The sequence below is a fragment of the Tachysurus vachellii genome, chromosome 1, assembly GCF_030014155.1.
Source record: "Tachysurus vachellii isolate PV-2020 chromosome 1, HZAU_Pvac_v1, whole genome shotgun sequence".
Taxonomy (NCBI): domain Eukaryota; kingdom Metazoa; phylum Chordata; class Actinopteri; order Siluriformes; family Bagridae; genus Tachysurus; species Tachysurus vachellii.
In genome coordinates, this window is record NC_083460.1 from 40,075,116 (window position 1) to 40,098,810 (window position 23,695).

The window sequence follows — 23,695 nt, forward strand, 5'->3', positions numbered from 1 at the left end:
GCTAATGTCACACATGCGCACTGAACACTCTCCCCACCCATATCGACAAGACACGCCCCTTTCTGCTCATTGGCTACACGTTTGTTTTGTTTTTGTTTAGTTTGTTCTCCCGACTCAGTTGTCTGAAGCATTTCTCAAACAACGGAGACCTCACCTTTAAAGCACACTGGAGACTGAGCTGTTAAACCTTCAGTATAAATTAGTAGCCCTTTATTCATTACGGGGAAACCATGAATTTATTTACTTATTTTAGTTTAGATCTTTTTTGTGCATTATTGTGCAGTCTGTTTAACAGAATTCTTGTATGCGAAAAGGAGTTTGTGATCAGTCCTAAGTACTCGTTCCTCGACACAGCCGTCGAGGACGAACAGCAGCTCATTTGCATGTAGTTTACCACTTCGACTCGGTGGTGATTGCGGTGAATCGGGTCCTTATTTTACTGGTGTTCGTCTGTCGCTAGTCTCCGCCCAACACCTTTCAGAGAATCTCCGCCTACTGTAGCGGCTGCTGTTCTCGATGCCTTCGGTCTGGGTGGAATGATTAGAAGATTCGGATGGATGCATTGATTTCAAAACGCAACAACGGAGATAAATCGACGCAGCGATCGTTAATCAGAAAAAGGGCAAACAACCGTTTTATATTTTTAAACTGCTGTGTGTGTGTTTGCAGTGTAACAGTGTTGTCGTGTGCTAGCGGTCATCCCGAGGCATCAGAGATTGATGAGGTTCTTTTAGATCGGCTGGGACAAACGGGTCGAAGTGGCGCGGGCGGGGCTGAGGCCCGAGAGCAAGAAGAAAGTGTGATTGATACTGAAATCATTGTGCTGCCCCGACCAAAACTCACTGTTTTCTCCTCTCTCTCTCTCTCTCTCTCTCTCTCTCTCTCTCTCTCTCTCTCTCTCTCTCTCTTTCTTTTTTCCCTTTGTCACTGTGCTATTCAACTCAGAATGTCCAGGAGATTGGTGTGTGTGTGTGTGTGTGTGTGTGTGTGTGTGTGTGTGTGTGTGTGTGTGTGTCTAAAAATAGAGGACTGACTGGATAAAATGGCTTGGCTTTCTTTAAGGATTAGTTAGTTGAGATAAGGTTTTATTTATACAGAGCTCGCTCTAATACTAATACTGAAACAATGAAAATGTTTCTGCAATTTCTACAATTGGCATGCCACGTGTGTGTGTGTGTGTGTGTGTGTGTATGTGTGTGTGTGTGTGTACACACACATATATACACACACATACACACACACACATATACTGTACACACACACACACACACATACACACACATGCACATATATATACACACACACATACACACACACATATATATACACACACACGCACACATATACACACACACGGACACATATACACACACATATATATATACACACACATGCACATATACACATGCACATATACACACACATACACACAAATATATTCACATATACACACACGCATGCGCATATATACATACACACACATACACACACACACACCCCTCCGTCCCTGTTGTTTGTGTTCACATTCTCATCTCTTCATCACTCTGCTCTGTAACCTCACTCCCACATGATCAGGACTGTCACTACGGTGCACACGAGGATGTGGGTGTCTACAGCTTTACAGATAAACAACCAGAACGAGAGAGCGAGTGATCGACCTGGAAAGATGTAAAGAAGGCTGAGATTCAGAGAACAGAATATCGTTTTTATTGGTTTTATTTTCATGAATTCAGACCCGAGTCTGAGCTGCTCTGGGCTCTAAAGTATAAAACTGGTTCGTTAAAGCTCACATGAAAAAGGTCTCATAAGGACAAGTTTGTGTTGGGTTTCTCTCAGGTTAAGAAACTGTACAATTACAGAAACATTGCAGCACAAAGATTATCGCTAAATGGAAGAATGAGCGTCAGTTTTAGTTCTCTCTCGCTTGCTCTTTCTCTCTTTTGCTCTCTCTCTCTCGCTGCCTGTCTCTCTCTCTCGCGTTCTCTCGCTCTCTCTCTCTTTTACTCTTTCTTGCTCTCTCCACTCACTCGCTCTCTCTTTCTTTCACTCTCTCTCTTTTGTTCTTTCTCTCATTCTCTCTTCCGGACTCTCTCTTTTGCTTTCTCTCTCTCTTACTCTCTCTTGCTCTCTCTTGCTCTCTTTCTTTCTCTCTCTCTCTCTCTCTCTCTCTCTCTCTCTCTCTCTCTCTCTCTCTCTCTCTCTCTCTTGCACTCTCTCTCTCTTGCACTCTCTCTCTTGTTCTCTCTCTCTCTCTTTCTCTCTCTCTTGTTCTCTCTCTGTCTATTTTGTGCTCTCTCTCTCTCTCTCTCTCTCTCTCTCTCTCTCTCTCTGTCTCTCTCTCTCTCTCTCTGTCTATCTCTCTTGCACTCTCTCTTGTTCTCTCTCTCTCTTACTCTCTCTCTCTCTTGTTCTCCCTCTGTCTATTTTGTGCTCTCTCTCTCTCTCTCTCTCTCTCTCTCTCTCCCTCTTTTTCTCTCTCTCGTTCTCTCTTTTTCTCTCTTTCGTTCTCTCTCTTTCTCTCTTGTTCTCTCTCTTGCACTCTCTCTCTTGTTCTCTCTCTCTCTCTTACTCCCTCTCTCTCTTGTTCTCTCTCTGTCTCTCTCTCTCTCTCTCTCTCTCTCTCTCTCTCTCTCTCTCTCTCTCTCTCTCTCTCTCTCTCTCTCTCTCTTTCTCTCTCTTTCTCTCTTGCTCTCCACCTCAGTTAAGATGAACACACAAACTCATCCCTGATGGATATATCCATCTAAAGAAACACTCCATGTTCACTAAACACACCTCGTGTTATTACACACTGATAGCTCTGATCTTAATTATAATCTCTTGGTATAGGGGGTGTGGCCACACTCTATTATTAATAGGTCACATGACTACAACATGTTTGTAGTGCGTAACTGTGTTAGGAACTTCGTAACTGCCCTAAAAGCCCCGGAAGCTCCTATTTTCTGACGAGCCCTTTAACTAATTTAATCTTATTTATTTATTGAACGATTGCGTTTAAATGTAAATATTCCCACCGGTTTCATGGGGTGCACTAACTTTTGCATTTGCGGTGCATATCAGCTTGCAAATCGATTTTTCATAGTGCATCAGCATCCTTCATCTCTCCAGATGCCAGCTCATTCACACAGATGTTGCCCCGCCCACACTTACTTCCAGGGGGGCGGGGCCAATCTGAGTGATTAATGAGGTTGTGTGTGAGCTCATCTGTTCAAAGTCGCCTTCTGTGTGTGTGAGTCGATTCTGATGAAATCCAGCTTAGTGGTATTGACAGGCCATGTGTGACACACGCACACACTCACACACACACTTCTGAGTTTTGAAACTAAACTCTAAGTGTGCGTTTGTGTGTAAATGTGTCCTGCAGCGTGCATTCGCTCCGTCTGGAATAAAGCTGGTGTGAAATGGATTGTTTTGCTTCTGAAATTCTCAGTTGCTCCTCCAGTGAGGTTAAATTTTTTTGGCCTGATGTTTTTATTTCTCTCTCTCTCTCTCTCTGTCTGTCTATCTGTTCGTCTCTCGCTTATTAACACACTTTTTTTATCAGAATGGAAAGCGAAGTCGTTCAGCGACGCGAAACAGTCCACACTGTACTGCAGTAAACACCAGCGATGAACATTTTGAGTCTTTTCATGATTAAGAACTTTAATATCTGTCGGTTAGTGATGTAGACGGTGGCGCTGTTTAACATGAAATCCCTGCTATCAGCATGGGATTATGGGGAATGTTGGAAGCAGTCAGGCAGAATGAAAATAGTCCAACGTGTTCGTGACACCTCATGGATTATCATATAAACGGTGGTTCTTCTCCTTTTCCTTTCTCTTTTTTTAATTCTCTTTTGATTGGACGTGCGGTCAGCTGGTGCGCACGGCTGCCGGAGTTTACAGGCTCCACGTCGAACGAAAATAAACGATCATTCCTTTGCTGTCGGCTGATCCCTGACCTGTCTAAAGAGCTCCCATTAGCACAGGTTCCAGGGTGGCGTCTGTTCTAAACGAGTCCATTATCACCTGCTGCTGCACTTTATTTATGAGCCACTGGAGCAAAGTGCCGAGTTTGTCCTGCGCGCATGACATGCCATTACTACTGATCTACAGCTTGCACGTGTGTGTGTGTGTGTGTGTGTGTGTGTGTGTGTGTGTGTGTGTGTCACAAATAAGACATCCTGGTTGTTCTTTTTATAGTCCGATAATTTATTTGACGTTCTGGGAAAAAAGTCATCATTGTAAGCGCGCGTTTAAGACTTTTATCCAAATAGAGTTGGATTTAAAAAGAGCCTCATACCGATTTTCCACGTGACTCGACTCGAGTCTTATTTTTTATTTAGTTCTGGTTGGCAGGTTTTTCTGTGATATATTTGTTAGCGTCGCAGGTCAGCAGAAAAAAAACGCAGAGTCGTCCTCGGCGGACTCGGCTTGCGGAGGAGGAAGAGAAGAAAGGACAGCGAAGGTGAACGAACAAAGTGTGAACTATGAGGGTACGAGCCAAAATGTGCTGAGGAGCTTAAAAACACAGAGACATGAACAGCACTATCATGCAGCACAGAGGGTCCTCTCTGGGGAAATCGATCGCAGGAACTAAAGTAAAGGTAGCCAGAACATCATGGTGCAGTGATTTCTGAGCTCAGGGTCAAACGTCACGCAATATTAGTATCAGATCCTGTAGCAGGTGTGTGTGTGTGTGTGTGTGTGCCGTAAAAATGTTTTAATCAACATGAAACTACTGAAAGAAACTTTACCCTCATTAACATTACCCGGGTCTATGAATATGTAAATGAGGACACGCCCACACGTCATTACGTGAGAAAAGGCTTCGATCCGAATGACACCGAAATTCTAAAACAACAGAGGAAGACCGACGTTCTGACAGGGCGACTACGAATAACAGCAACATGGCTGAAAATGATGGATGCAGGATTTGGGTCCTGATGTAAAACCTAGTCCTTTCCGGTGCCGCTGAGGATTATTTCAGCTTCGGTCCTCGCGGAGAAATCTGCAGCCGCTTCGACTCAGAATCAGGAAGTCGGAACTGTGGGCTTTGTGTCTGAGGAGTTGCAGCTAGCTGTGTGTGTGAAGAGGCTACATGTCTGTCAGAGAGTCAGTTCCAGATCGAACACGTGAACACGTCTATATGCATGGCGAAGGATCTGTTATTCTATTTCAGTTTCTATAGCATAGGAAATTGTACCATTTAAATTCATTAGGAAATATTACAGAAAGGAACGAAGCAAATTTAATAAAAGACTGCTGTTTATACCACTGTGTCTTTTCCAGAGATGTAGAAGTGGGGTTCATATGTAATAATAATAATAATAATAATAATAATAAGCAGAAGAACACTTTTTTTTTGTTTAGGCCACGCCCACTTTCAATTAGATACAGATAGTGTCAGTGACTCGTACTAATAAAGTGAGAGTTTGTTTCTCTCTCTGTGTGTGTGTGTGTGTGTGTGTTTGAGTGAGAGAGCCTAAAGGATCGTGTAAACTGCACGTTAATATTTCTTAGCATGTATAAGACGTTCACACTGACAGCGTTTCTGCTCCAGCTTCATGACTAATCCCTCATTTCTCCTTCATCATGGATCATTCATCAGACCGCAGCATGTTTTATTCATCACCACTCGCTCGGCACTTTACTAAACACACACACACACACACACACACACACACCAACCAGGATTCCTTTTTAAGGACAACGCAGTTTTGCACTTGATCTCACTTTCTGCTTTAGGTTTTTACTTTTAAACCTTGTTTTATTTTAATATGAAGAAATCCATCTGTATTTTCCCTCATATTTATGATCATATTATTTTTGTGCAACACAGTTGTTTGTTTTTTTTTACCATCGCGTGGCACTTGTTTGTTCGTGTTCCTGTTTTATTTATTTTTTTTTATTTATTTTTTTTTACTAAATAACTTTTTGTACGTTCCATTATACTGCAAACTGCTCTACTGTTTTTAATGAACTGTATTTGTCTTACACACACACACACACACACACACACACACACACACACACACACACACACACACACATAGTGCCAGACTGTTAATTAACAGATTTAATGTAAAGTACCTGTTTTGTCCCAGACGAGCTCCGATCAGACTGTTTTGCCGTCTCCCTGTGGGATTTCAGTTAATCACTCCATCTCATTGTGCAAAACATCATTTACACACAAACACACACAAACACACACACACACACACACACACACACAGAGAGACAGTCTGTGTTGCATGCTCTATTTTCCACACTTTTTTTTTGCTCCTGTGACTTTTTCACTAAAAATGTGACGAAGATGTTTTTGCCTGTGACCTAAAAATCAATAAGACACTGCAGCCTGGGACGAAAACTACACACAAACGTGCAGACACACACAAACACATAAATACACATCATTTATCTCTCCCCGGCTGCCTGTTATGCTGATGCAGGACATTATGATAGAAATCACATTATTTTCTTAAATTATTGATGCTTTTGAGTTTTGTCTTGCTTCTTCTTTCCCCTCTTTCATCACTCATCTCTGAGTGTGACTGAGTGTGTGTGACAGTGATTGAGACTGGATAAATGAAACAAGGTGATGGATAGAGACAGGGTGAGTGAGTGAGACAGGGTGAGTGAGTGAGACAGGGTGAGTGAAGGTGGGTGGGTGGGTGAGTGAGACAGGGTGAGTGAGTGAGACAGGGTGAGTGAGTAAGACAGGGTGAGTGAAGGTGGGTGGGTGGGTGAGTGAGACAGGGTGAGTGAGTGAGACAGGGTGAGTGAAGGTGGGTGGGTGGGTGAGTGAGACAGGGTGAGTGAGTGAGACAGGGTGAGTGAGTAAGACAGGGTGAGTGAAGGTGGGTGGGTGGGTGAGTGAGACAGGGTGAGTGAGTGAGACAGGGTGAGTGAGACTGAGTGAGTGAGTGAGACAGGTTGAGTGAAGGTGGGTGGGTAAGTGAAGGTGGGTGAGTGAGTGAGACAGGGTGAGTGAAGGTGGGTGGGTGGGTGAGTGAGACAGGGTGAGTGAGACTGAGTGAGTGAGTGAGACAGGTTGAGTGAAGGTGGGTGGGTAAGTGAAGGTGGGTGAGTGAGTGAGACAGGGTGAGTGAAGGTGGGTGGGTGGGTGAGTGAGACAGGGTGAGTGAGTGAGACAGGGTGAGTGAGACTGAGTGAGTGAGTGAGACAGGTTGAGTGAAGGTGGGTGGGTAAGTGAAGGTGGGTGAGTGAGTGAGACTGAATGAGTGAGTGAGACCAGGTGAGTGAAGGTGGGTGGGTGAGTGAGACAGGGTGAGTGAGTGAGACTGAGTGAGTGAGACTGAGTGAGTGAGTGAGTGAGACCGGGTGAGTGAAGGTGGGTGGGTGTAGATGTAACTACAGATGTAGATGTGGATGGAGATGTAACTACACCGCCTCTCACCATCATTTCTTCAGAGCTGATGTTGACTGATGATGATTTTTTCATCATCCGTCTTTTTTATGTGACTTTTTTTTATTTTATTGCCCCTCGTCTCTTCTCTCCTACCGAAGCGTCGGTGCGTGTCGAACGACTCCTGCTGCGCCCTCTGTGAACACACACACCTGCACCTTCTCACAGGTTTAGTTATTTGGTGTGAAGACAGATTCAATCTTTTTCCTCTTTTTGAACGATTTCAGTCTGTGATGAGTCTGGACTCAGTTTTTGGAAACGTTCAGGTCATTAGCTTCTAGACGCGTCTCTTTGAGGAGCGTCACGTTCTGTGCTGCGCGTTTGATCTGGTGATTAGATGTGATTTCAGTTTTATTTTCTCCCAAAATTGATACAGCTGATTGTGTGTAACATCAGCAGGGTGTTTTCTTCTCGTTAATAACACGTCCATCAGCTCAGCGGGACACGTCAGGAGGACGATTATTAGTCAGAACTCTTAAAGGTTCTTCCGTCCATATGGAGTGTAAATGTAATGTAAATGTAATGTAAATGTTCTGTCCCTTTAAAAACAAATTGCAGTAACAAATCATTTTTTTTAAGGAACATTAGGTCAATGACGCTCCGTTCCTCCTGGAGAACCCTTCGAAATGCTGTGGACTTTTAATAAAGAGGGTTTTTCTCTCTGAAAGAGTTTCTAAAAAGGTTCTACTCAGAATGTTGGGTGCTGTGAGAAAGTATTTGCCCCCTTGTTGTTGTTTATTTTCTATTGTTGTATATTTGCGGTGTTTATTTGTGGTGTCTAATGCTTTAGATCTCAGATTTGTCGTCAGAGAAGTTTACTTTAGTATAAGAAGAAAAAAAAACATTTCCAAACAAAATGTTCACTCTTTTCCTGTCACACGGTTTCTGCTTGAAAGAAAATGTATTGAAAGTTTTTATAGAAGTTTTTCTTTGGTTACATGTATATTACAGCTCAGTGAAATTCTTTTCTTTACGTATCCCAGCTTTGAAGGTTGAGGACAGAGCACAGGTTCAGTCATGATACAGCACCACTGGAGCAGTGAGGGTTAGGGGCCTCGATCAAGGGCCCAACAATGGCAGCTTGTCAGTGCTGGGGCTTGAACCCAGATCCTCTGATCAACAACCCAGAGCCTTAAGCACTTGTCAGCACTGCACCGTTTTTATACAATTTAAAACCATATTGGAAAAACATACATACAGCAAACCTCCCTTTATTTACAAGTTTAGTTACAAGTCGAATCACTTTATTTTTGGAAATATTAAAACAAATATTTGAATTGTTTTTGACCTCATGTTTACACCTTGGGTTCATTGTAATTTGCCCAAGAAAAGCTTGAGTAAAGTTAATATTTTTATTCTATTTTAAGTGAATTATTTAAGTCTGTGTGTGTTTTAGGAGCTAGCAGACATGCGTCACATCCATACAAAGGTGAAGAAGCAGTACCAGGAGAAGACGGCGGAGCTAGCGCATGCTAACCGGCGAGTAGAGCAGCATGAAGCGGAGGTGAAGAAGCTGAGGCTGAGGGTAGAGGAGCTGAAGAAGGAGCTGGGTCAAGCTGAGGATGAGGTGAACGTTCTGTTAGCGTTTTCAGGAAAACTCTATAATTAACGTGATCATCAGAAGCAGCCAAGATTTTTTTTAGTTGGAGCTTATTTCAATAATAACAATCAGATCTACTACTATCAGATCTATGTACTAAGATTTACTACTGATCTATAACTCTGTGTGTGTGTGTGTGTGTGTGTGTGTGTGTGTGTGTGTGTGTGTGTGTGTTTTAGCTGGATGACTCTCGTAACCAGACCAGGAAGTTGCAGAGATCTCTGGATGAACAAGTGGAGCAATCAGAGAACCTTCAAGTTCAGCTAGAACATTTACAGTCCAGGTTAAACAACATGCACACATTCAGACTCGCGCACTCACTCACTCGCGCGCACACACTCACCCTCACACACACACACTCGCACTCACACTCACTCACACACATACTCACACACACACACACACACACACACACACACACATTCTCCCTCCATTCTGGCTCATGGCTCTCTGCAGCCAATCCTGAGCTGCCTAGCCATGTGTTACCATAGTAACAGGGAGACTTGAAGAAGCCTGAACCCCCCCCTCATCAGGCAGATGAGTCAATAGACACACACACAGAGATTACATTACATATGCAGTTTTTCACATAATAGAAGTACTTAGCATTTAGCAAAGCATTAGCATTTTGTTACCTACGGTCAATGGGACAACTAAATTATTTATAAAATTAAATATTAAATAAAGCGGTAGCACCCTACAGGATCTAAAGATGATGATGATGATGATTATTGTTGATGCCAGCAGAGAAAGGACTAAAGAGTGAGGCAGACAGTGAGACATGACCGCAGTAGCTCAGTGGTTAAGGCGTTGGGCTACCTGAAGGTTTTGAGTTCCACTCCCAGGACCACCAATCTGCCACCGATGGGCCCTGGAGCAAAGCCCAATCCCTCAGCTGCTCACTTGGATAAATGAGGTGATTGTAAGTCACTCTGGATATAGACATCTGACACATGATATAAATAGATGGAGAGAGACAGAAGCAGACCAGCAGAAGAAGGTAATGATAGACAGACAAAGGCATGGACACAGACAGTCAAAGAGAGAGGGATGTGGTGTAAACGAGTGTGAGAGAGAACATTAGGAAAGCTGGTGGTTCCAGTTTCCATGTAGTCATGGCGATACAGAAGAGGGCAGAGCCAGTCTCGTGACAGATGGAGCATGTGTCCACGGTTGCCATGGAAACCCAGAGTGGCCTGGCAGAGGGGGATTCTTCTTGGGGTTGTCACAGTGACCGAAGAGCTGAGGGTTTTATAGGGTAATAAAATTCAAAAGCGAAATATTAATGTTTGGCCATTCGGGAGCTGAAATAGAATGAACTGAACAGGGAACGAACTCAAATGAGCCGACTCCTATCGGTGAGTCGAGTCGCTTGGTCTGATTCATCAAACGAATAAACATATCTTTTTACAGATCGCAAACGACAAAACTGATAATGGTCATGTGGAAAACTTCATTTTCTAACTCAAGAAACATTCTAAAAAATAAGAATGAATCTTATTTACTTACTCGACGCAGAACGAGTGACTAACAAACTGGGTTAGACGAATAGTCTGACATACAAACAAAAAACTACACAGCAAACAAATCAGCAAACAGGGTTCAAGTTCAACAGAAACACGAGCGAACTCCATGAACGAATGGTGGCAGGTTTACATTCATTTTCATTCAAGATTTTTAAAATGCTGAAATATGCAAGGACTCAGAGATATCAGTGCTCGTAGCCATGCGTCAGGGTGGGATTAACGTTCACCCCCCCCACACACACACACACACATTCTTCTCTTTGTGTATTCCTCTTTTTTGTCATTCTTCAGTAAGCAGAACCTCTCTAAGTGACCTCGATTGAAAAGCTTTTAGTGTTTTAGCGAGTAAGTGCACTCAAAACTGCATAATGTGTAATTTAGCACCATTTAAACTCAGACGATTCCTGTCAGGACGCCGTGGTGCTTTTCTCCCAGGGAGCATCAGTCCTGTCCGAAAGATGTGCTGTATAATTAATAGTAAACACTGCGTGTGTGTGTTGGTGTGCTGGTGTGACAGTAACAGCATATCCTCGAGTGTTTTATTCCTCTTACCCCACCCACATCAACTTACCAAATATAACAGTGTTTAATGTCGTAAAGAACTTCTTACTTTTATCCGTTACACTATATTGCCAAACGTTTGGGGTGTCTGCTCTTTACATGCACATGAACTCTACGGATTAAGAACGGGGTGTTGTTACGATCCCAGAGGGTGTTTGGGGTATTGATGGGATGTAACAATATGAAATGATTATAAAGATTTATTTTGGTGTGTATGTGACAGTCAAAGACAAGGACCACAAATATAGTGGGTCCCTATAGTGGGACCACATATAGTGTGCAAAAAACAAACAAACTGTGATTCACTGAAAAGTGTTCAGTGGTGGTGACAAGAGAAAAAAGGTGCTGATGATATTTACAGAAACAAGATAACAAAGACACAAAAGGGGAAAGGGGCACGAGCGGTGCCAAAACAAAGAAATAAGCAAAACAAAACCACTCTAACTAGAATTTAACCCTCTAATCTAAGCTACAAATGAAAAGGTAATGAGAGAAATCTTCAGCGTCAAACGATGCCCTAACGTACAGAGGGTGGCACGCGCTCCTAACCCTAGTGTGTCTAATACAGTAACGACTACCTACGTGTTGCACAATGTATGTCACGTGACGTACTTACCTCTCCACTTTCCCAATATTAACAACGTCACATAAACACAGGGCGAATGAACGCTAACGTACCGACGCAGAACGAGTGACTAACAAACTGGGTTAGACGAATAGTCTGACATACAAACGAAAAGCTACACAGCAAACAAATCAGCAAACAGGGTTCAAGTTCAACAGAAACACGAGCGAACTCCATGAACGAATGGTGGCAGGTTTAAATAGGCGGGATCGGGTGTTGATTGGTGGATCGACGAGTGACGTCACACGTGATAATTAAGATTGACAGGAATGGTGTTCAGTGGCAGGGATCTGAGGAGACCGGTAGCGGAGAAAAGGGAGAGAGAGGGCGAGAACAAAAAACACAGAGAACCGACAAACACCACAGAACGTAACAGGTGTCATTTAAAGTTTAATACGGAGTCGGCCTGCCCTTTGCAGCTATAGAGGCTTCAGCTCATTAGGAAAGGCTTTCCATGAGGTTTAGGAGTGTGTTTATGGGAATTCTTGACCAGTCCTCTGGAAGTGTATTTGTGAGGTCAGGCACTGATCTTGGACCAGAAGGCCTGGCTCAAAGTCTCCACTCTAATTCATTCCAAAGGGTTGAGGTCAGGACTCTGTGCAGGAGAGTAAGGTTCCTCCACATCAAACTCGCTCATCCATGTCTTTATGGACCCTGCATTGTGCACAGGTGTGCAGTCATGTTGGAACAGGAAGGGGCCATCCCTAAACTGTTCGCATGAAATTGTCCAAGATGTCTTGGTATGCTGAAGCATTAAGAGTTTTTTTCACTAGAAATAAGGAGCCAAACCAAAAACAGCTCCACAACATAAACCCCACGCCACCAAACTTGGCACAATGCAGTCAGGCAAATAAAGTTCTCATGGCAACCACCAAACCCAGATTTGTCCATCAGATTGCCGGATAGAGAAGCGTGATCCGTCACTCCAGAGAAAACACATCTCCACTGTTCTAGAGTCCCATGGTGGCGTGCTTTACACCACTGCATCCGACGCTTTGCATTGCGCTTGGTGATGTAAGACGGATGCAGGTGCTCAGCCATGGAATCCCATTCCACGAAGCACTCTACGCACTGTTCTTGAGCTTATCTGACGGCCACACGAAGTTCAGGGGTCTGTAGCTACTGACTCAGTAGAAAGTTGGTGAGTTCTGCGAACTGTGCGCCTGGGATATTTAGTAGTGAGGAAATTTCACGGGTGGCAACCTTTCATGGGACCAGGCTTGAATTCACCGAGCTCCTGAGAGCGACCCATTCTTTCACAGATGTTGATTAAATTTATAAACCTTTTGGCAATATAGAGTATATGTAATGTGTTTGGAATGAAAGTGACTTCCTGTTGTGTCTTCTGTCCTCTCAGCTGTAAACAGTGTTTCCTCACCAGACTCTCTTTATTCTCTCTCTTCAAGTTAAAAAGAAAAAAAAAGTCACAGTTTGTTCCACACGTTACTGAGAAACACACAGAAGTGTAAACTCGTCTGTCCTGAAGATGTGGAGAACTTCAAGTTCCATCTTCACCTCTGACTCTAATACACAGAGCTCACACTGCAGACTCCTTCACTACAGGTTCAAATGTCCCATAAAGAAAATGTCTCCTTAAAGAAAACTTGAAAAAACCGTTACTATAGAAACGAATAATGTTTTAGAACAAGCACAGCTGATTAGCATAGATTCTCAAGCCAATGTGTGCCTGGAAGTGGGTGTGTTTTTCTGTAAACGGGCGTGTCTGTCTGGAAGAGGGCGTGTCTATCTAGAGGTGGGCGTGTTTATCTGGAAGTGGGTGTGTTTGTCTGGAAGTGGGCGTGTTTTATTGTTTGTCCTGTGTGTGCATCCAGCAGGCAGCTATTGTTTGCTGAAATGTCTCTGGAGGATTAGGACCATCGTGTCTGCACAAGTAGCATAGAGTAGAACACACGGGTGTGTGTGTGTGTGTGTGTGTGTGTGTTTAGTGAATTCAGCATGTTGTATTTTACCTTCTGTTTTATTTTAGTCCTCTTAATACACAGACATCAGACCAACTGCACAAAGACAGATTGCATTGTAAATGTAAATTACAGTCGAATCATCACAAAACACACCTCAGTCCTCCTGACTCACACACTAATAAATCATTCCCGAGATATTTTTATCTGTTTTTAGCGATTCACAGCAGCTCAGAGAGCTCTCTGTGGTGAGGACGGAACCTCAGGAAGCCGAGATTGAAACGTCTCTTTATAGTTCCTGCTTTGTTTCGTGAAAATGTCGCCGCACAAAGCGCAACTTAAACTCGCTCGTGTGGCAAACTTATTTTTTAGTTTAGAAATCCTGAAAACCTCACAGCATCAGGAACCTTCTCAGGAACTAACACATTCGTTCCACATCTGACGTTTCAAACCTTAACGGATTTCAGATCACACCTTGATGTTTGTTTGTTTTTTTTTTTCCCCCTAATCTGACAGGCTGAGGCGTCAGCAGAACCCGAGTCTGTTTGGGAAGATGAGAACGTCGTCGTCCTCTTCACGGTTCTGCCCCGATGACCCCGAGCGCCCAGCCAGTGACCCTGACGACGACGAGGAAGAGCTCCAGATTCAGATCCCCTGATCGCAATCCCATAATATCCGGACCGTGACCTTTAACCTGTCCGCTCACACGGGACAGGTTCTGATGTGGAACCGCGTCTGTGAGACACAGGGACGGTTCCTCTGCGGTTCCTTTACAGACCGAGCAGAGGAGCCGGAGGAGGAAGTGACATCAGCATCAAACACATTTCACTCGCGTCGTCTTCGTTATTAATTCTCGCTCTGAGTCGTGCTCATAGACCCTCAGAGCGCCGTTCCACCGGGCCGTACTGTACGCTTCGGTACTCTACAGGTGTGAGGGTGGAGTAGGTGAAGCTTGCAGGTGTTGAGGTCATTTCCTGGTGTTAAACAACGCCAAAGAATCTTCAAGGTTTGATTTGTGTTTCATTGTTTAATAAAAAGAGACATCAATTTTGGTTCAATCTCTTTGCACACTCAGCACTCCACACCACGTCAAGCTCCGCCCACACACCCCTGTTCACCAAATGTAGGTAACTGTAGCGTCCCAGTGTAAAAGCCAAATAATTACAGAGTTCATCAGCTTCCTGTGCGACTTTTATATTCCTCTGCGCCTTTTATACGTCTCATAAAGAATGCAGTGTCGTGTCGTGGGTTCTGTGCCATGTAAACGTTTTCTCCAGGCTCACACTCATCTCCATCGTGCTTGCCTTCGTCTGTGTGTGTGTGTGTGTTTTAGTATTAGAGCTCTGACACACCTAGATTCGGGGGCGTGTCCCGAGCGGTCGGCCCTCCGTAGTGCTGTAGGTGATGGAACAGAAAGCGTGCTGTCTGATTGGCTGTTCGGATCACATAATATATATTTATATATCATATAAATATAGTCCTGATTTTATGATTTTTGTTCAGTGCTTCAGTGTTTTTTGTAACCCTTTCAGTGTAGCCCACCGTGGACTCTGTTGGCTCCGCCCCTTTTGAGACAGACCATGCTGTTTTGTCTGAGTGTGTCGAGTGTGTAAGTGTTTATCAACTCTGTGTGAATGCATCGTAGCATCATGTGCTGTGTAAAACTGTATTCCTCTGTCTCTATCTCTCACACTCACACACACACACACACACACACACACACACACAGTGTTGAGGTGATCAGTACTCAGTGTTTAGTTCTTTAGCGTGTGTCATGGCTCGAACCTTGAGCTCAGCTTCTTCCTGCTTTAACTTTTTAAGCCCTAAAACAATTCTCCTTCTGGACAAACATCAACCACCAACAACGAGGACCAATACAGACTTACAGACTTCTCCTTTTCTTCAGCAGGACCTTTTTACTCGTCGTTCTGATAAATATTTATATATTTTTTTGTTATATAAATTGTTCTGTATTACAGTTTTTTGTATTTAGCATTATACATATTAAGTGTGTATAAACACCGGCTGTGTGTTTTATTCAGATTCAACTTTTCCTCTGTCTGTGTGCGCGAGTGTGTGAGTGTGCTCGGGAGTGTGTGTGTGAGTGTGCTCGGGAGTGTGTGTGAGTGTGCTCGGGAGTGTGCTCGGGAGTGTGTGTGTGAGTGTGCTCGGGAGTGTGTGTGTGAGTGTGCTCGGGAGTGTGTGTGTGAGTGTGCTCGGGAGTGTGTGTGTGAGTGTGCTCGGGAGTGTGTGTGTGAGTGTGCTCGGGAGTGTGTGTGTGAGTGTGCTCGGGAGTGTGTGTGAGTGTGCTCGGGAGTGTGTGTGTGTGAGTGTGCTCGGGAGTGTGTGTGTGAGTGTGCTCGGGAGTGTGTGTGTGTGTGTGTGCTCGGGAGTGTGTGTGAGTGTGCTCGGGAGTGTGTGTGTGAGTGTGCTCGGGAGTGTGTGTGTGAGTGTGCTCGGGAGTGTGTGTGTGTGAGTGTGCTCGGGAGTGTGTGTGTGAGTGTGCTCGGGAGTGTGTGTGAGTGTGCTCGGGAGTGTGTGTGTGAGTGTGCTCGGGAGTGTGTGTGTGAGTGTGCTCGGGAGTGTGTGTGTGAGTGTGCTCGGGAGTGTGTGTGTGAGTGTGCTCGGGAGTGTGTGTGTGAGTGTGCTCGGGAGTGTGTGTGAGTGTGCTCGGGAGTGTGTGTGTGAGTGTGCTCGGGAGTGTGTGTGAGTGTGCTCGGGAGTGTGTGTGTGAGTGTGCTCGGGAGTGTGTGTGTGTGAGTGTGCTCGGGAGTGTGTGTGTGAGTGTGCTCGGGAGTGTGTGTGTGAGTGTGCTCGGGAGTGTGTGTGAGCGCGTGTGTGCTCGGGAGTGCGCGCGAGTGTGTGTGTGTGAGTGTGCTCGGGAGTGTGTGTGAGTGTGCTCGGGAGTGAGTGTGCTCGGGAGTGTGTGTGTAAGTGTGCTCGGGAGTGTGTGTGTGAGTGTGCTCGGGAGTGTGTGTGTGAGTGTGCTCGGGAGTGTGTGTGTGAGTGTGCTCGGGAGTGTGTGTGTGCTCGGGAGTGTGTGTGTGTGTGTGTGTGTGCTCGGGAGTGCGCGCGAGTGTGTGTGTGTGTGTGCGTATGTGCTTGGGAGTGTGTGTGTGCTCGGGAGTGTGTGTGTGTGTGTGTGTGCTCGGGAGTGTGTGTGCGCGCTGGGGAGTGTGTGTGCGCGCTGGGGAGTGTGTGTGCGCGCGCTCGGGAGTGTGTGTGCATGGGATTGTGTGTGTGCGCATGTACATGTTCGAGTGTGAAATACCATATACCATAAATGAAAAGGTGTGAATTCAGATGTTCTTCCTGTAGTGAGTTCTGTAGAAAGTTCTGGAATGTTCCTGATTCAGTGCAGCGCTGTTTTAATAAAGGTGTAAAATGTTGTGATGATCCAAAGGAACAGAAGGAGCATCAATTTTAGTAAAAACCTCTAACATGGGAAATTTAAACCTCTGCACAGATGTGTGAGTATTTTACGCCTCATACTAAATCCTGGTGCGTGTGTGTGTGTGTGTTTGTTTTGCTGACTTGGTGTGTGTGTGTGTGGGTGGGTGGATCATCCCGCTGACTCAGGTGTGTTAAACACCACATGCTGTTCAGCGCTGGACTCCTGCAGCACGACGCTTTAACACACCTGCAGTAAACACAGCAGTAACACCACCACCACCCTGACCTGTGTGTGTGTGTGTGTGTGTGTGTGTGAGAGCAGTGTCAACATGCAGTGTTATCTCTACGTTCAGTGTGGATGTGCTGAACACTAAAGTTCTGCACAAAATCACAAAGTCTCTTCAATCTGCTGCCACATTATTGTCATCATCATCATCGTGAGAATTTGGGCTCAACTTCATATTACAGGCCTTAAGACAAGAGGTTTAATGTGTGACTATAAAACACTAATGTAAAAGGTAGAAATAATGAACTGGTGAGGGTCAGAGTGTGTGTCGAGCTTGTGTGTGTTGAGTGAGGGTGTGTTCAGAGTATGTGTTGAGCGAGTGTGTATTGAGTGTGTGTGTTCAGAGCGCGTGTGTATTGAGCATGTGTGTTCAGAGTGTGTGTTCAGTGTGTGCGTGTTGAGCCAGTGTGTGTTCAGTATGTGCGTGTTGAAAGAGTGTGTGTTCAGTGTGTGCGTTTGAACATGTGTGTGTCGAGCTTGTGTGTTCAGAGCGCGTGTGTGTCGAGCTTGTGTGTGTCGAGCGAGTGTGTGTTCAGAGCGTGTTCTGAGCGAACGTTTGTTCAGAGCGCGTGTGTATTGAGTGTGTGTGTGTTCAGAGCGCGTGTGTATTGAGCATGTGTGTTCAGAGTGTGTGTTCAGTGTGTGCGTGTTGAGCCAGTGTGTGTTCAGTATGTGCGTGTTGAAAGAGTGTGTGTTCAGTGTGTGCGTTTGAACATGTGTGTTACGAGTGTGCGTGTTCAGTGTGTGCGTGTTGAGCGTGTGTGTGTTCAGAGTGTGTTGTGTCTTTGTGCTATTCAGAAAATCCTAATTATTCACCACCACCACCTCTCACTCCTGTTTCAGTCCAGCAGCATGTTTGTGTTGTTTGGGTTTCTGTCCTCACACACACACACACACACACACGCACGCACACACACACACACACACACACACACACACACAGTTACAGTGAGACAGATTTAATGAGTCATAGTGTCAGTTATTCATTCTGACTCATCTCCAGTACTGAGAGGTCCTGAGATCCTGTAATTACATAAGTGTGCAGCTGGAAGAGACTCACTCTCTCTCTCTCTCTCTCTCTCTCTCTCTCTCTCTCTCTCTCTCTCTCTCTCTCTCTCTCTCCCTCTCTCACACACACCCTCTCTCTCTCACACTCTCTGTCTCTCTCTCTCTCTCTCTCTCTCTCACACTCTCCCTGTCTCTCTGTCTGTCTCTCTCTCTGTCTCTCTCTCTCACACTCTCCCTGTCTCTCTCTCTGTCTCTCTCTCTCTCTCTCTCTCTCTCTCTCCCTCTCCCTCTCTCTCTTTCTCTCTCTCTCTCCCTCTCTCACACACACCCTCTCTCTCTCACTCTCTCTCTGTCACACTCTCTCTCTCTCTCTCTCTCTCTCTCTCTCTCTCTTTCTCTCTCTCTCTCCCTCTCTCACACACACCCTCTCTCTCTCACTCTCTCTCTCTCTCACACTCTCTGTCTCTCTCTCTCACACTCTCTGTCTCTCTCTCTCACACTCTCCCTGTCTCTCTCTCTCTGTCTCTCTCTCTCACACTCTCCCTGTCTCTCTCTCTGTCTCTCTCTCTCTCTCTCTCTCTCTCTCTTTCTCTCTCTCTCCCTCTCTCACACACACCCTCTCTCTCTCACTCTCTCTCTGTCACACACTCTCTCTCTGTCACACACTCTCTCTCTCTCTCTCTCTCTCTCACACATTCTCTGTCTCTCTCACTGTCACACTCTCTCTCTCTGTCTCGCTCACACTCTCTCTGTCTCTCTCGCTCACACTCTCTGTCTCTCTCTGTCTCTCTCTCACACTCTCTCACACTCTGTCTCTCTCTCTGTCTCTCTCACTGTCACACTTTCTCTCTGTCTCTCTCTATCACTCTCTCTGTCACACTCTCTCTCTCTCTCTCTCTGTCTCTCATTTTTTCAGTTCAATTCAGTGAGCTTTATTATCATGACTGTAGTGTTTACAGTGTTGCTACATATTTGTCTGCAATCGTACAGCATGAATCTTTTCCCCCAGCAGCACCGGGAGCTTCTGAACATTACTCCAGCTCTGAAACCCAGTGTTGATGTCTCCTAATGACTGGAAGTTCTTTATATTAGTTGTATTGGTTTAGGAGATGCAGCTCTGTCTCTACAGCTCTGAGGTCACAGTGTGAACACAGTCTGTCCTCTTTACAGCTCCAGGTCTGTTTGTATCGGCCCTGTTCTACTGCCAGCACGTGCTCTCGCTCAGCCTGGGTTTACTCGGGGTCTTCATCAGGGTCCGCTTGGTCATTGTGGTTATGGAGGATGCCTCAGCTTATTGTTGATTTAGGGACAGATAGGTTTCGAGTTTTGCACACACACACACACACACACACACACACACACACGTTCACTTTATTTGCAATAATTTTAAATGCTTAAATGTCATCTCACTAGTGGTTTGCTAACTAAGTTCACAAGTCAGCTAATGCTACAATGCTAACTATCTACTGTCTGTAATTAAAAGCGAACGTTAATAAGCTAGCATTAGCCTCTCAGCATTAGTCTGAGCGCTGAGGCGTTAACTTAAGGTCTCTTCTCTCTTCACAGCTTTAACGCTAGCAGACATCATAATCGAGATAATGCAGAGATGTGGGTGGATTTTTTTAATGCCTCCAAGAGAGCGATAATTAGAGCTCCGGCCATTACGGTGAAGGAAAAGTGGAAATTTTACAGCGTTTCTGAGTTCATTAGGAAATCCGCACTAACCGACGCTCTGAAAATGGACGCTAATGGAGCGATCGGCGCAGAGAGAACCGAGACGGAGCGTTAAGAGCCAGAGAGAGAGGATGAGATCAGAGAATACTCATCTGCGGTTCTGTGATGAACGAGATGTTTGAGATTGCTTTCACAATTCGGAGTGTAAAGTAAACTTTTAATAAAGTTTCAACACAAGTCGAGATCCGTTTATAATCAACACAACAGTTATGACTACTGCTGAACTTCACCTTACACTCAGATCACTCTGTTCCTTTACTAATCAGATTAGCTCTTCGTTGACGTCTGAATCTGTTTCACATTTCAAACAAAAAGTTACATCATCCAGATCTCCTGAAGATCAAAAGAAGAAGAAAAGTAACTTCTTTCATTTTGCTTTTTGAAATTAGTTTAGTGATATTGACTGACGAGGTCATCGTTAATCTAGAAATATGTATATGATTTTTTTTTTTTTAATTCTGTAAAAGGGGGGGCACGGTGGCCTCACACCTCCAGGGTCGGGGTTCGATTCCCGCCTCCACCTTGTGTGTGTGGAGTTTGCATGTTCTCCCCGTGCCTCGGGGGTTTCCTCCGGGTACTCCGGTTTCCTCCCCCGGTCCAAAGACATGCATGGTAGGTTGATTGGCATCTCTGGAAAATTGTCCCTAGTGTGTGGTTGTGTGAGTGAATGAGAGTGTGTGTGTGTGTGTGTGCCCTGTGATGGGTTGGCACTCCGTCCAGGGTGTATCCTGCCTTGATGCCCGATGACGCCTGAGATAGGCACAGGCTCCCCGTGACCCGAGGTAGTTCAGATAAGCGATAGAAGATGAATGAATGAATGAATGAATGAATAATTCTGTAAAAGTGCATAGAGTTGCCAAATGTCCCAGTTTTCCCAGTATTGTCCTTTTTAATAATCAGTCCTGGGAAATTTAGGTTCATCGGCTACGTGACAAGGCGTAACTCGAGCCTCAGCCTTGGTGACGACTAGAAGTAGCAGTCGATAATAAGTGCCAGTGAAGGCGTTGAACTTGTTAACGTATCCGAGTTTAAACTAAACACCGAACTGGGCGGCGAGACGGAGGACAATGATACGGTGTCTGCTGTGTTTGATGATCCAGTAAAGAAGAAAATGAAACGTGCAATTCAGGTTTCAATAACGATTGGCAGGAAAAATTAAATGCTGTCGGCTACACGCCACACGTATGTTCAGTTAAAATACTGGTTAACACGAGGGATAAACCGATTTGGATGACCACGCTTAAACAAAAAAAACGTCAGATTTGTGTTCAATTCACCCGGCAAACTAAAGTCATTTCATCGTTCATGATTAGGAAAGACTTCATTCATTCATTCATTCATTCATTCATTCATCTTCTACCGCTTATCCAAACTACCTCAGGTCACGGGGAGCCTGTGCCTATCTCAGGCGTCATTGGGCATCAAGGCAGGATACACCCTGGACGGAGTGCCAACCCATCACAGGGCACACACACACACACTCTCATTCACTCACGCACTCACACACTAGGGACAATTTTCCAGAGATGCCAATCAACCTACCATGCATGTCTTTGGACCGGGGGAGGAAACCGGAGTACCCGGAGGAAACCCCCGAGGCACGGGGAGAACATGCAAACTCCACACACACAAGGTGGAGGCGGGAATTGAACCCCGACCCTGGAGGTGTGAGGCGAACGTGCTAACCACTAAGCCACCGTGCCCCCCTAGGAAAGACTCTTAGTAGCTAATTAACAGCTGCTTAATCACGGTGCGCGACATGGCCGTAGCTACCTGGTCACAGAGTGTGGGAACAAGGTGAGTGCAAAAATATTCAGTGACTCTTATCTGATTATTGCAGCTAAGTTGTCCAGTGACAGAACTAAGACTGAGGATGTCTTGGCACCGTTTAGTCAAGAGACATTAGCATAAAGCATATATGGAGTATTGTTACTGTCTGTTGCAGTGGTGAAGTTTAAGCTTCACTTCAGATCGAACTTTAAAGTTCAGGTCAATCGTTGAAGAACAGATTCCTCTGATAGCTGCGGCACAAAGAAAAACTAGTACAAACCCGTAATTGGGTAAGATAAAGCTTATGATTTGTAATGTTTCTTCTAAGTTAAAGGTAGTCTGTGATGGAGACGTAAATAATAATTGTTTTGAATTGTGTAGACGTTTTAATTGTTTAGATGTTTAGCCTTCTCTAATTCTCTTACATTGAAAACAAGCAAAGAGACACGTCCATTAGACCAAAGTGTTGGTCGAGAAGTCCAGGTTTTGTCCAACCCTAAAGCTCCATCATGTAAGATTTCTCAAATTCTGTCAGGATCTCGATCAGTTTTGGAGCCTAAGAAGATTTAAAGTGTTTTTTTTTGTTGTTGTTGATATTTTTTTCTTCGACAATCATGAACACAAAGTGTTTAACTTGTGGCGTTAGCATTAGCATCAGTTCTGCCATCAGGTTTAGGAGTATTGTGTTTCTAACACAAACACAAAAACCATGTCATGGTTTAGCAAACACATCATCATCTTCATCTCAGCCACATGATACTTTTCTCATGTGCTAGTTGAGTGTTTCTAAGGAGCTCTGCGTTGCTCGAGGCTTCGTCACGTTTCTTTGTGATGGATTCAGACATTAATAGAGCAATTAAGTTTCAGTTTACTTCTGGAGAACATAAAAAAAAAAAGAATCTGAAAAGCAGGAAGAGTTGAAATAATGTCTGTGGGTGAGTAGCTACGGAGAAAACCTCTGTTTGCTAAGGAAATGCTAACGCCATTGAAACTGAAGCTAGAATGTTCGTATCGTTTAATCTGTCTGTCTGGATGGTTTGTTAGAGACAAAAATAATTAAAATCTGCTCTTAAATTTCCTCCATGTCTAAATCATTCCTGTAAGTAAATCCGACAGCCAGCCGTCCAACATTCCTGCTTCCCCGTGCCATAAACAGGTAATTAAAAGATTAGCCATAAGCTACATAAATGCAGTTATAAAGTCACATCAGAGATGAGTCTCTCTAAATATCTGCTCGCGCACCATCTGTGAAACGCAGGACGCTTCCTCATTTAAAGAGCTTCTCGTTATCGGCTGAGTTCTGGGTGCGAGGGAGAGGATTTGTGTCTGTGTTTACTGCTAATTTCCACTTTAAACGAGCGGGAGAGCGAGACACGTGCTAATGAAGCTGTGAGGCGAGACGGCGAGTTGGGAGTTTGTGTTAATATCGACGATCATTTACTTTACTGCCCGGTTTCATCACGGCTCTGTAAGGAACAGAAGTACAGATGAAAAGCAGGAGGATCATCATTCTGAGATTTAATGTGAGAAAATGTTCATTAGAAGGTTTATAGATTGCTGAAGGACTGTAAATGTTGTGAGATGTAATAAAGAAATTCATGATTTCATCATTTTTATGCTGATAAACATCAAAGAAAATGAGACACTCAAAACAACCGTTTTTATATCTTTACATGCGTTTGGGAAAAAAACGCTAATGAGCGCGAGAGCGTGAGCGCGAGAGCGTACATGAGAGCGTGTGTGATTATTTTCCTCTTAACAGCACATCCTCAAGTGTTTTATTCCTTTTACACCACAGCATCTCACTGATGTTTATTTATTACTGAATGATGTACTTTTTATCCATTTATAGTTACATTTAATGCT

General features: G+C 44.5%; 2 protein-coding genes across 2 annotated transcripts in view; one reads left to right on the forward strand and one right to left on the reverse strand.

The window, feature by feature from the left end:
• The window catches only part of ccdc102a (coiled-coil domain containing 102A), a 47,866-nt gene extending 32,191 nt beyond the window's left edge, over positions 1-15,675 (forward strand). Inside the window, exons 7-9 of the mRNA XM_060867005.1 lie at positions 8,804-8,974; positions 9,187-9,290; positions 14,155-15,675. Of these exons, the coding sequence (XP_060722988.1) occupies positions 8,804-8,974; positions 9,187-9,290; positions 14,155-14,296 (417 nt within the window). The 3' untranslated portion in view covers positions 14,297-15,675. The remainder of the gene's footprint in view (positions 1-8,803; positions 8,975-9,186; positions 9,291-14,154) is intronic.
• tmppe (transmembrane protein with metallophosphoesterase domain) overlaps positions 1,165-23,695 on the reverse strand; it is a 298,028-nt gene continuing 275,497 nt past the window's right edge. Inside the window, exon 6 of the mRNA XM_060867081.1 lies at positions 1,165-1,207. The gene's annotated coding sequence lies outside the window, so the exon portion shown is untranslated. The remainder of the gene's footprint in view (positions 1,208-23,695) is intronic.